This window comes from Heloderma suspectum, chromosome 1 (assembly GCF_057233095.1).
Source record: "Heloderma suspectum isolate Gila_16-S chromosome 1, 16-S_ref, whole genome shotgun sequence".
NCBI lineage: Eukaryota > Metazoa > Chordata > Lepidosauria > Squamata > Helodermatidae > Heloderma > Heloderma suspectum.
In genome coordinates this window covers 13,116,073-13,130,199 of record NC_139458.1, presented here as the reverse complement: position 1 = coordinate 13,130,199, position 14,127 = coordinate 13,116,073, and the positions used below count along the sequence as shown (strand labels likewise).

Below are 14,127 nucleotides of genomic sequence, written 5' to 3'. Positions count from 1 at the left end.
CATCATACAGGCAGAGAATTCCACATCAACGCGGGTTCTTTCCTCATCCAGTATCACTGCAGGACTGGGTTGTTCCCTTTAGATGGCTGTCCCCATCATGTTATTTTTCATTTCTTTCCTTCTCAGGGGGATGGTGATGCTGCTCGGGGGCATCGCCACCTTTCTGCAAAAAAGCATTACATGTGCTCGGGGTGCAGCGAGAGCTCCTCCCTGGTTCCTGCCCCTTTCCCTCCCCTTGCACATTACTGGTGGATAGGGACTGACATGCAGACAGTCCCCCCCCATCTCCCTGGGGGCCCCGCCTCCCCATTCAGTGTTTTTGCTAATCTCTGCAGTTTTCTCAGCTGTTTACTCATTGGGAATGCACAGCAGGGGGGCGTCCCAGCAGATCGGGAGGTCAGCATGCTGCTCTGCCGACCTGCCGCTCTACTGACCTGCTGCCTTGTTCAGAACACTGCAGGCTGAAAATAGCAAGGACCCAAAGTGGTGCAGGCACGGGAAAGTGAAAAAAGGCCCCAAAGCTCTGTGTGAAGAAAGCCTCAGGGCGCCTTTACATCTTCAGTTTATTGCACATTCATGATTTGACCACTCACTGAATTGTGCAGGTCCATTACATGACATCGTAATCGTCTACTCATTATCCCACAATTTCCACCCACCTATCCTGTGTTTTCCTCAAACAGAAAAAATGTGGTATTTTCCCAAATATGCACAAATGGAACGCCATCGCCTCCCTGTGTAGTTTTCCCCTAGCATGTGAATGAATCGCTGTGCATTGGCGGCTGTGGGCAGTTGTTTTGGGGTTGTGGTCATGATGGCGAAGGTGGTGATGATGGGCTGTGGGGCGTGTCACATTCCCATATCTGTGCCATTTTGGGTCCTCACCATTTTTGGCCTGCAGCGTTCTGAACAAGGTGGCAGAGTGGCAGGTCAGCAGAGCAGCAGGTCAGCAGAGCAGCAGAGCGGACTTTCTTATGACCTGGACCCCTTGAGTAGCTCCTTAAGGAGCTCTTGCCTCCATAAGAGTCCCAACTTCCTTATTTTAAACTTTCCCTTCTCAATAATGTGGGGTTTAGGCTGTAGGCAAGGGGTGATTGACACTCTAGACACAGGATTTAACAACAGCAGTTTATTGGTAAATTAAAGCAAGCACATTACAATAGAGTTGAGTGATACAAAAGGCCTTAAGAGAGTTGCAAAACACAAGTTCCTTTACCCTAGCTGTACTTAGACTTCTGGCTGCTTCTCCCTGCTCCCTCTTCAGACTCTGGTCTGCCCTTACAGCTCTCTCACTCTCTTTATATACCCTCCTCCCTCAAAACTGCAAGTACTGTTTCAAACTTGAAGAAATGGAACTTAACCGGGAAATGAAACTACTCAGGGATACCTCCTCCCAGCAACAACAAGACAGGCCTCTAAACCTGACCCTTTTTCCCTTTGCCTCTGTAGGCCTCAAACCTTCGCACTTGTTCAGACACATTAGCACTTATTAATTGTAAACAGCCGTGAAAAGTATCCAGCTATCATTATCAGTGGAAACATCTGAGTAACACAACATTCTGCTAATGTAGCCGCAGGTTCTCCCCCTTTGCATGAAAGTTTCACTTACAGACTATGTACCACCTACCCCTGTACTAGCACTGTGCTTGTGCAATGGCTTTTTAATGGGAAGTGTGTGTGTGTGTGTGTGTGGGGGGGGGGGGGGTTACACTTAATTTTAGATTTCATTTTGTGTCACTGGGTTATTAAGTATATCACATTGTGAGTTTATGCTTTTTTTCTCTTTTTTAAAAATTTCTTTAGGTTACAAAATGAATGATATTATCTTTAACAATCTGGACAAGCTACTGCTACAGCTTGGTATGTTGCAATGGTTCAACACTGAAAACATGCAGTAAAGTAGACCCCCTTCCCCAATACTCCGTTATCGAACGTTTCTGATTATCTGAATTCATTGTATGTCCCTCATATATTCCTGTGTGAGGGAGGAATTGCATATTACATGGAAATGCTATCGCCAGTTGTATGGATGCACTAACACTTCCCCCTATTATGGCCAAGAACCAGAGAAGTCCTCTTGCACGTGGACCTGTTTTACTGGATCAAAGCGGTTATACACTCAAGGCCAAACTACAGGTCACATGCAAATACATGTACCAAAACTGTAATAGCAAATTATTTGTATTCTAAGCACTTTTGAGAAGGTGGAATATATAGCAAAGAGTGGCAGGGGTTGTTTAACTCTTCCCTCACATGCCATTTCCCCCCTGTAGCTCCCCCTGCCAGCTGTGGGTTTTTTTCCTTAAACTTCTTTAAATGAATGTTTACAAGGTAAATATGCATCTGGAAACCGGCAGTATGAAAAACAGCTTGGGGATGTGGAGTTATGGAGGTGGAGCAGAGCAGTGTGTGTGTGGGGTGGTTTACATTGTCTAATGTAGACGAGCCATAAATGAACTGCTTGAATACAGCTAAATGTGGAATTAAATCAGTACTGAAGTGACTGTTCTGAAATGCCAGTTTGTTTTCACATTTAATATCTGACTTTTCAATAATACTAAAACAAAAGTATATATATTTCTGCTTCAGTTTTTCAGCTGGAGCAAGCATCTTATGCTAAGGAGCATGAGAAACAACAGATACAGTGTGAGTAACCTTTATTAATATACATTAAGGACACAGTACTATAGTTAAGAGCACATCGTTGCCATTTTGCAGCCTGGATCTCCTGGGTGTAACCCATTCTGACTTGGCTCAGTTTTCCACACTACTTCATCCCTTTGCTCCATTGTACATCCTTCCTGTGACCACATGATCTTAAGCCTGCATCACCTTAGTTGTACTGATCCCCTTCCACCACTGATTTCCTTGCTCCCCTCCTCTCTGGACCATTTCACACCTTACAGAGCACAAAGCCAGATTGCTGCTACTTGTCAGAAAGCCTCAGTCAGTCCCAACTCTTTGATGAATGTAGCCAGCCATACAGTACACATTTCCAATGCCTGTGTGTCACATTAAAAGCCAGATTACATTTTGCAGAAAGTCACATGTAGCCTTTCTCCTATGTTGTTGTTGTTGTTGTTATGTAGTAGCAGCATCTAAAGCAGCCATGGGAGAAGTCTTGGGTGGAGGATGAGGAGGGGAAAGGTGCTGCTTAATCATTTCACCTTGGACTGTTTTTCTTCAAAATTGTCCCCCAACGTGCTTTATCTTCCACAGGGGAAAAGGTACAGGTCCCCATATCTTTTTCTCCTAAGGAAGAAAATTAGTTTTGGGGAGAGGAGATTCCGAATGAAAAAAATGGTCCAAGAGTAAAGGGTTAAACTGCCCGCTTCCCCTGCTGAATCTTTGCTGAAGATTGTAGACTCCTAAGAACATAAGAAGAGCCATGCTGAATCAGACCAAAGTCCTATCCAGTCCAACATTCTGTTCACATAGTGGCCAACTAGCTGCCTGTAGGAAACCCACAGGCAGGACATGAGTGCAATAGCACCCTCCAGGTTCTGTTCCCCAGCAAGTGATATACAAAGGCATACTGTCTCTGATTCTAGGGGTTATATATCCACCATGCCTAGTAGCCACTGATGGCCTTATCTTTCATGAACTTGTATAGTTCCCTTTTAAAACCATCCAAGTTGGTGGCCGTCACTACATCTTGTGGTAATGAATTCCATATTTTAACTATGCAGTTATCCTGCAGCTGCTTTTTATTATTTTAAAATAGGGGGCAAAGTTACATGCTGCTGATATTATGCGTATTTTGGGCTGCATTCACCTAAAGAATGTAATGTGTGAAGAGCCTTCAATACCTGAGAGCATTTCTACATGAGGCTGTTAATCGGCTGTTAATCCGCTGCATCTACTTTCGGTTTTGTTGCAGAATTGAGATGCAAGCACTACACAGGGAGAATTTCCTTTCCTGCTTTTCTTCTCCATAATGTCTAGGTGGCACTGTGGTATAGCAGAATAGTGCAAATACGAAAGAGGAAAACACACTTTCTTTCACTTTCACAATTAAATACCACATTTTCCCTGCTCTAAAAATCTCACCGAAAGTGCTTGTTAGAAGCAAAGCTGGAGGGTCCCAATGTCATCTAAAAAACCCATAAACAACTGTGAGTAGGGAATGACAAGTGCAAAATAAATGGTTCATGTAGAAAAGCCCTGAGGGTGGTGAGGAAAACCAGTTGTATCTTTTCACATATTGGCAAACATTTGTGTGCCTCCTTTTCTGGTAGGGAGAAAGATAAAATGCTAGCCAGCCTGCAGTTAGGAAGCCAGGTAGCCTGCTAGCCTGCTCCTCCTTCTCCTCTCTTGGGGTGCTTCCTAGTGCTAACAATCAAGAAGGCGTTGTGCAGCAATTCCTTCCTTTTTTCCTTAATGGATTTTCTGCAGTAAGGAAACAGACAGAAGAAACAGTGAAAAAACATGGGAGGGCTACAAGTAGAAGACAACAATGATATTCTGGGAATGAAGCAGGGCAATGGCTCCATAAAAGCCTCATCTGGAAGCACTTTTGGTAACTATGAAAAAGAAGAGACGAAAAAGCATGCTCTCCCAAACCTAAACAGATACGTGGGCATGTCCAGTGCAGCTGCCTGCAGGAAGCTTTCCTATTATCTGCAGCGGTTCATAAAGAAAACTTGTATTGACCTCACTGTCTAGAAGTTGCACACTTGAAACTGTCTGGTAATTGCATTTCACAAACAGTGGTCCTACTCTCTCTGACCAAAGGAATGTCTAACCAAAGGAATACGCTCTTGTTGGTTTTAATAATCTCTTCTAATTCTGGTATTGTTTAAATTGAGTTTGTTTTTTTGGTATGATGTTTAGGTAAACTGCCGGGGGAGGGGGGCTTTTTAGGGCTGAAAGGCTGTGTAGAAATGTATTTCTAAATAATAAATGTCCTGTTGCCTTACTGAAAAGAATGGAGAACCCTAGAAGCAGGGGAGCTTCGTGTGCACAGTAGAACTCTGGTATACATAAGAAGGTGCTGGATCAGCACTCTAGTTTGATCCATGGACTTCATAGATCCAATTCTATAATAATGTGTTATAGAGGGCTATTCCCATTTTAAATTCTTTAATATATGAAATAAAAAATTATTTTCAGTATATACTGCAAATATTGTGGGGAAAAAGGGTGAAATCTGTCAGCTACAAGAAGATATTAACAAAAATGATGAAGTGATTATTAGCCTGCGCAAGCAAACCAATAGCAGTAAGGAGAATTGTAATGCGTAAGTATATTATTATTATTATTATTATTACATTTCTATACCGCCCCATAGCCAAAGCTCTCTGGGCGGTTTACAGAAATTATATCATAGAAACTGTGTCTATGTGTCTATGTGGGCCACGGTGGCTTAGTGGTTAAGACGCTAAACTGCAGACTGGAAGGTCGGCAGGACAGCAGTTTGAGACCCGAGTGCTGAGTGACGGAGTGAGCTCCCGTCTTCAGTCCCAGCTTCTGCCAACCTATTTATTTTATTTATTTATTATTAAATTTATTAATGGCCCATCTGGCTGGTCACCCAGCCACTCTGGTCGATGTACAACATACAATAAAAACAGTTTAAAACAATAAAATTCTACAATAAAAACATTTTCTAAAATACCCTAACCCACCCCAAATGCCTGCCTGAACAACAACGTTTTTAATGCATGACGGAAGCTCATTAAAGAGGGGGCATGACAGAGTTCCCTAGGGAGGGAGTTCCACAGAGTGGGGGCCACCACAGAAAAGGCTCTCTCCCTCGTCCCCACCAGTCTAGCTGTTCTGGCTGATGGGACAGAGAGAAGGCCATCCAAGGCTGATCTTGTTAAGCGGCCTGACTGGTGCTGCTGGAGGCGCTCCTTAAGATAGGCTGGGCCGGAAACATATAGGGTTTTAAAGGTCAAAACCAACACCTTGAATTTGGCCCGGAAAACAACTGGTAACCAGTGCAACTCCTTCAGCACTGGAGTGATGTGATCTCGCCGGCGGCTGCCTTTAATCAGGCGAGCCGCTGCGTTCTGTACCAGCTGCAGTTTCCGAACCGTCTTCAAGGGTAACCCCACGTAGAGCGCATTACAGTAGTCTAAACGAGAGGAGACCAGGGCATGTACTACCGATGGGAGCAGATGGTCGGGAAGGAAGGGGCGCAGCCGCCATATCAGATGGAGTTGATACAGCGCTGTCCGGCTCACAGCTGACACCTGAGCCTCCATGGACAGCTGGGAGTCCAAAATGACCCCCATGCTGCAGACCTGGTCTTTCAAGGGTAGCCATACCCCATTCAACACCAGGTCAACATCCCCCAGCCTCCTCTCGTCTCCCACCAAAAGTACCTCGGTCTTGTCAGGGTTCAGCTTCAGCCTATTCCTCCCCATCCAGCCACTCACCGTCTCCAGACATTTGGACAGGGATTCTACAGCCAACCTTGGTGAAGATTTAAACGAGAGGTAGAGCTGCGTGTCATCCGCATATTGATGACACTGCACCCCAAACCTCCTGATGATAGCCCCCAGCGGCTTCACATAGATGTTAAATAGCATCGGGGAGAGGATGGAACCCTGTGGCACCCCACAAGTAAGTGGCCACGGGTCCGAAACCTCCTCTCCCAGTGCTACCCTCTGGTACCTGCCGGAGAGGAAGGACCGGAACCACCGCAATACGGTGTCCCCAATGCCCAACCCCTCCAGGCGGTCCAGGAGGATACCGTGGTCAATGGTATCAAAAGCCGCTGAGTGGTCGAGGAGAACAAGGAAGGAGCATTCACCCCTATCCAGAGCCCTCCTCATATCATCTACCAAGGTGACCAAGGCCGTTTCTGTCCCATGCCCAGGCCTGAAGCCCGACTGAAATGGGTCTAGATAATCAGTTTCTTCCAAGTGTGCCTTCAACTGCACCGCCACCACCCGCTCAATCACCTTGCCCAAAAATGGCAGATTTGAGACTGGGAGAAAGTTGTTCAAAGCTTGAGGATCCAAGGAGGGCATCTTTAAGAGCGGTCTTATCACTGCCTCCTTGAGGGCTGATGGCATCACTCCCTCCTCAAGGGAGGCGTTCACCACCGCCTTGATCCCCTCACCCAGTCTCTTTCTGCAGCTCATAATGAGCCAAGATGGGCAAGGATCAAGTAAGCAGGTGGTCGGCCGTACCGATGAAAGCACCTTGTCCACTTCATCAGGAGGAAGAAGCTGGAACCGATCCCACAAAACCGGTTTGCCACAGGCCGCCTCTCGCTCACTAACTGTATCCACAGCGTGCAAAGTAACACACCTAATCTGATCAATTTTATCTGCAAAGTGCCTTGCCAAGGCTTCACAGGAGGCCTTAGAATGCTCCAGTGGTTCCGGAGCCACAGGACCGACCAGGCTTCGGACCACTTGGAACAGCCTCCTGGGACAGCACTCTGCAGACGCGATGGAGGCAGCATAATATTCCTTTTTTGTTGCCTTCACCGCCACGTGATAGGCTGAAGATACAACTCTAGCCCGTGTCTGATCGTCTTTGGAGCGAGACTTCCGCCACCGGCGCTCTAGCCATCTCACCTCCTGTTTCAGAGCTCATAACCGCGGATTGAACCATGGTGCAGTCCGAGCCCTGTACAGGGGGAGAGGGCGTTTCGGAGCCACCTGATCTAATGCCCCAGTGATTGCGGCATTCCAGCCACCCACTAGGGTCTCGACCGAGTGGCCGTTGGCATGCCCCAGAGAATCCCCAAGCGCGTTCAGGAATCCATTTGGATCCATAAGACGCCTGGGGCGGACCATTTTAATGGGTCCTCCACCCCTGCGGAGGGGTTGTGGAACCGAGAAGTCCAACATCACCAGATAGTGATCTGACAATGACAAGGGGGTGGTGGATATACCCCCGACTTCCAGATCACTCCCCACTTCTCCAGAAACAAACACAAGGTCTAGTGCATGACCGGCTACATGGGTGGGCCCAGTTAGAATATGGTGCAGCTCCCAGGAGGCCATGGTCTCCATGAAGTCCTGAGGTGCTCCTGTGAGGATGGCCTCCGAATGTACGTTGAAGTCCCCCAACACCAGTAAGTTAGTGTTGGTTAGTTAGGAACCAGTAACTTTCAAACCTAGCAGTTTGAAAGCAAGAAATTGCAAGTAGATAAATAGGTACTGCCTCAGCGGGAAAGGTAACAGTGTTCCGTGCACCTCGGTGTTCACTCATGCCGGCCACATGACCACGGAAGCGTCTTCGGACAGCGCTGGCTCTTCGGCTTAGAAACGGGGATGAGCACCGCACCCTAGAGTCGGACACGACTGGTTGGGGACACCTTTACCTTTTTTATAATGCTGGGGTTTTGTTTTTGCATCCAAACAATAATTTACTGCTACAAGAAAAGGTATCAAGTTATTTATTTATTTATAATTTATGGTAATTATCCTTATTTTGTTGGTTTTGTTACTTCTGATCATATTTAAAATGTACTGTTTTAACAAATAGATATTTACAGTGTTAAAATTGTTACCTTAGCTGGAAACCAACATATGTGATTCTTAATAAACATGAAGAATATTTGCAGAAAGAACTTCAGAAACACCAGGAAACTACAGAAAAAGACAAGTATGGAAGTACATTTGATAATTATATTTCTATTAATAGTAACTTCACAAAATATTGCTAATCATAATTATTCCATCCATTACTTATAAAAATATGAAAACTATGTTTTGAGAAGATATAAATATATACTTTCATTGAGAATTATAGTTGGGATGCAACAACATTTCAGTGGCATCTGCTAACCATAACAAGCCACATCGTATCAGTGAAAAGTAATAGAAAAAATACAAGTGGCCTCAAATATTCCCAGTTAATGAAATACAGCACGTTGTGTCAATATTCTTCTAAATTTCCCCCAGGTTGAACAGAGTCTATGTCTTAAGAAGGGATTGTGCTTTGAAAAGACAAATTAAATAGTATCTAAAGGTAATTTCCTTGTTTTAAAAGGAAAATGTATCAGGATTATATGAATCAATATCAAGAGACTTTCAGCCAGCATCAAGCAAAGTATTCAAAAACTGTAATTGCTCAGGAATATTACCGGGAAAAAAAGGAATTTGAAGAAATCCAAAACCGAATTCTGAAACAATCTGAATTATTTAAACAGAAAGAAGCTGAAGTGATGGATCTTCAAGGTGAAAGCATGGTTTGCAGTAATGTCAGTTAGCTTAATTTGAATACAATTCATAGAATTAGAAAACTTCTAGATATCTAAAGGCTCATTCAACTGATTGCACTGAGTCAAGATGTCATTAGTTTATGGGTATGCCTGGATTGCCAGTTTTTCCTACAATCCATCTAATAACAGTGAAAGGTACTGCTATAGTGTACATCTCACCCTCTGATCTATCACATTTACCCCTGATTAGTAATTCACATTCTTCTTTTTTCAAATCCCCTAAAATAATATGCAGTGTCCTCCCCAAAACAATGCCCCCCACAACTGCAATTATACAAATTCAATATTCTTGAGGGTGTGGGAGCCAAAAGAGCACACATGTATAGGTCACATATATCAAGATAATACCAGAACAAGGGGCAAATTGAAACTGAATGTGACAATGAGCTCTGGGGCAGACACACCATAAGAGATTATCCTGTTTCATCCTTATGGTAGTGTGTCTCATGCAGCCAGAAGTGAGGTGTCATTAGGACACAGAATAAATAAAAGAAAATGCATGAACAACGTTCAAGCAAATAAGCTGTGCTGAATGTTTATAGGGAAAGATAAAAAGCCACCAAGTCACAAGGCAATCTGCTCCTGGGTCCTGGAAGATGAGAGGCCAGTTTAGTAATTAGTGTAAATGCAAGATAGAATTTTTTTAGAATATGGGATTTTAGCATGTATTCTGTTCTTTGATTTTATCTGGAAATGTGTTGTATGGCATTGTAAAATTATATCACAGCTCAAGTACCAAGTAAAAATAGTAGAAATTGAATTGAACACACAAATACTAAGGCATTTGATTAAAGTTTATCATACAAATAGTGACTAATTTGGTGAGGAGGGAATGTGCAGGTATCCTTGGTAATTTAGCCCATCTGATAGCAGCATTGCAACTGACAAGACGTCTGCAGGGGGCAATGGAGTTGCTTTAAGGCCCTTGTCTTTCCTCCACCTCACCTCTAGTCATCATTGATGGGGATAGTGAAGGCTTTTTGTTGATGCATGCCCTCTAAAAGTTGGGAGGCCACCAGAAAGCCAGTGCAACCAAAGAAAGAAAATACTGTATTGCAGCTGGGCAAGAATTACTGGCCAGGAAGCAGTAACAGAGCTGCAGTATCAGTATTGGTCTACCATCTTCTGATCACTGAAATATTGGTGTGTTAGTATCTAATCTCTTCTTTAGAGCTACTGTGAGTTTCTTAAAGGACTCATATGGCCTGAATAGCCATGCCCAAATAGTGCTCTTATTCAAATAATAGTTCCTTAGGGCGCAGCCCTATGCATGTTTAGACAGAAAAAAGTCCTAGAACTCCCAGCATGCCCCAGCCATATAACAAATATTATTTTAATCTTCCTATGCATATAAAAAGCACTTTACTAATGTGACATTGGGTTTAAATAGACCACAAAGCCACAATTCTAAAAAAAGTATTTGACAATGACTCCAATATAATGTAAAATAATCAAATGTATTGTTGATTTTACAGGTATTGGGGTCTATAATTACTTAAAATACTATTTCCTATGCGGTCTTACCAACCCCTGATACCATTTCCTTCAACTAAAAGCCTCTTGGTGGTATGAACAACAAAAACAAAATACTGAATGGTTAATACCTCTTTATGTTAACGTCTGTATCAACATAAAGTAACTACTGAGTTTTCCAGGTGTTGGAATAATTTTTTTCTGTATAGCATTAGCACCATTTGTTGTTATTGTTGTTGTTGTTATTCCTCAATAATTTGGATGTAAAGTGTTCCATTTTACCTTCCATTCATTTAATTGGAATCTAACTGACCCCACTGTATTTAAGTAAACTCCTCAAATTAAAAATAATAATGGGAGGGGGTTGGCTAAAATGCAGAACAATTGACCTGCTCGTTATTGGAGAATATGTCGTGTAGCGTGGGGGGGGGGGTGATGTTTTTGTTTTTGTTTTAATCTCTTTGGGATCAGTTTTTAACCCAAATCCAAAAGTGAGACTAATTCATTTAACACTTTCCCCCCCAGAACCTGGTCCATTTCAGTCACTTTCATCCTGGGCATCACAGATGTATCCATATATTCAACCTACCAGTTGCATCTTTAGGAGGAACTGTGAGAGCAAAGGTTTTTGTTGTATTTCGTGGCTCTAATGTTAGATGTTACTTCAGCTGAAGCAAACAGATAGCTACTTACATTGTCTTTCAGCTTTTGAAGAAGCATATTGAACTATAATTGAGATAGACAATGGACAAGGCAGAGGACAAAACAAATATATTTTGGGGCATGTAGCTATTATAATCAACACAAGTCATGAGTGAGTAAGAAATATTAGTTTAACGTTGGCATAGAACTGCTCTATTTAGCTCAGTAAAAGAGTATATTACGTAGGGTGGCCAGCTGTCTTCTTTTACAGAGGACAGTCCTCTATTGAAGGGCTGCAAGAGGACTGTCCTCTCTTTTGAAGGCATCCTCTATTTGAAGGGCTGCCCAGTCCAAGTCCAGTTTAAAAAGAAGGAACCATCAGAAGGAAGGGCCTTGAAGTTGCTCATCAACAGCACCAAGTCAGCAGACTGACCAAGGCACAGAAGTTCAACTGGTCACAGTATTCCACAGTATGCTGATATGTACTGTATTTCTATTTAAATTATAAGAATTACTTCTAAATGTGCATATTTACATATAAATTAGCACATGCAAATTTTATGCAAATCAGTGTCCTCTTTTGTCCTCTTTTTTGGTGATGCATGTTGTCATTTTTGACAATTCACAAATAGCCACCCTAATTACAAGTAAACATTTGTTTTATAGTAACACTAAAAGTACGGTTTATTACAGATTTGTTTTATATCATAGTTCACCCAGAATCCTTGAGACAGGGTGAAATAGGGTGGAATATTCCACTTAGGGTAGAGGAATAAGTATAATGTAGATTATACACGATGTAGTACACAAAGGCCTTGTTAATGCTATTTGTTATTCAAAAAGCACTTAATTCTTACAGTGTCATCATTAACAGTGTTTTAGCTTTACAGAAGCAGAGCTGAGGCTTATCTTGCCAAAAGCTGTGTAATAAATCCAAAGATTTGGACCATATCCATATCCAATGCTGTAGTCACTGGACCACACTGAAAGCCAAATCCTCAGCTCAGTTAAGTTGAAATACTAAGACTTGAGTTGCCTGGGTGCTGATTTTGTAGAAACAGCATGCTTGTTGTATGGTCCTTTCCTATCTCCACATCCAGACTGAACAAGCTTATGATGAGTCCTCAAGCACTAAGTACAGTTTAGCATGTCACTGTTAATCTTTCACATGTGGGTTCCAGCATGGCATGAACATTTCTGCTTGGATTAATAGGAAATGATTCAGAAAACATGTTCACCACAAGCATAGTTGAATCTGGGTGGAGAATAAAACCACCCAAGTTAAGCAGCATGACTGTGTGAATTTACTCATTGATTTCAGTGGCTTAAATCCAAGTGAGTACTTCATAGAATCATAGAATAGTGGGGTTGGAAGGGGCCTACAAGGCCATCGAGTCCAACCCCCAACTTCATAGTTGGGGGTTGGACTCGATAACTTCATAGTTATAGACTGAACTGTGATTCCGCTTAGCCTTTTACTTGACTGTTGTGCATGTTTTATTGATTCCTTAATATAAGAAAGTGCTTCTTTGAGACAGAACACAAAAGAAACTCTTATGCATGCAGTGGTCCTCAGGCAACAATCACTTGAACTAGACAAAACAGCAGAAGAGCTAGAAAAGAAAATGAATTATTTCAAACAGGTAAAAGCCTGTTATTAAATTCCATGTTACGTTATAGTCTGTGCTAAAATGGCATTGTGTCATATGGATAAAGGAATACTGCATTGTTTGCAGCATAAATCAAGGTGAATTCTGTAGTATTCTTGCTATTGTTGGCTAGAATATACAATTATTTTATATTAAGAAAACAAAATGGGATTTCCCCATGAATTGATGAAGCACTGAGGACACACACATCAGACTGCATACTGTCCATGGCCTCTCATTTCACTCAGATCCAGCAATCCCTCCCCCTTCTGCTGTCCGCCAGTCCACCTCCCAACAGAGACCCTAGAGATGGGGGTGTGGAAAGAGAGAGTTTCTCAGTGCCTCCATCTCCCACCACCCACTTAAAAGAAACAGACTCCCATCTTTATCCCACTTAAAAGACTTAAATTTGCTCACCTTAGGGAGCAATCGTATCTAGATAGGCGGCCACCTCCAAACTCGGAGGTGACCGCCTATCCAAAGCAGGGCAGGCGAAGCATGGAGGGGATTGTTTCCTCTGTGCTTCTCCTGCCCTTCTTTTTCTAGCTGCGGGAGGACAGAGTGGGGAAGGAGGCTGCTGTATGACACATAGGATGTGTCGTACAAGCAGTTATGCTCTCCCCGCCCCGGAACCCCCCCAGCCACGCCCCTTTCCGGCTACTCTGCACTCCTTGCAAGTGTGGAGGATGGGGCTGTTCTGCGCTGCCTCTGAAGCAGCGTGGAAGTGGAGGGAGGTCGGTTCTCCGGGAACCGCCCTCTGAGTGCGGGCTCCAAGGTCGGTTCCCGGAGAACAACATATCGTATGGCCATCTAGCCACTGTGTAGTGGCCATAGGATTGCTCCCTTAAAGATCTGACAGGATTTTGAGATCTGCCAGGTGACAGTAGCAGACTCATAAAAAAGGCAGGAGGGAGTGAAAACCCAATGAAATAGCTATAGACTGAGTAACTGAATGGTGATAACATAATATGAAGTGTTTTCTATTTCTGCTATTGCCAGGCAAACTTTAAAGTACATTTTCTTGAAAACAGTAATATTACAGATTCTTGTTCCTCTGTTTATTTAGTATGTAATTGATACAATTATAGGACTGACACTAACATCTCAGATATAGGAGAAAGCTTCAAGTGGCGGTATTTCATAACTAAGACAGAACTATACACATAGCATTTA

The 14,127-nt window shown here is 43.1% G+C and overlaps 1 protein-coding gene across 1 annotated transcript in view; it reads left to right on the top strand.

The window, feature by feature from the left end:
• Positions 1-1,685: 1,685 nt before the first annotated feature.
• C1H14orf39 (chromosome 1 C14orf39 homolog) overlaps positions 1,686-14,127 on the top strand; it is a 42,515-nt gene continuing 30,073 nt past the window's right edge. Inside the window, exons 1-7 of the mRNA XM_084836320.1 lie at positions 1,686-1,860; positions 2,590-2,646; positions 5,113-5,239; positions 8,482-8,571; positions 8,959-9,146; positions 11,189-11,231; positions 12,828-12,948. Of these exons, the coding sequence (XP_084692446.1) occupies positions 1,770-1,860; positions 2,590-2,646; positions 5,113-5,239; positions 8,482-8,571; positions 8,959-9,146; positions 11,189-11,231; positions 12,828-12,948 (717 nt within the window). The 5' untranslated portion in view covers positions 1,686-1,769. The remainder of the gene's footprint in view (positions 1,861-2,589; positions 2,647-5,112; positions 5,240-8,481; positions 8,572-8,958; positions 9,147-11,188; positions 11,232-12,827; positions 12,949-14,127) is intronic.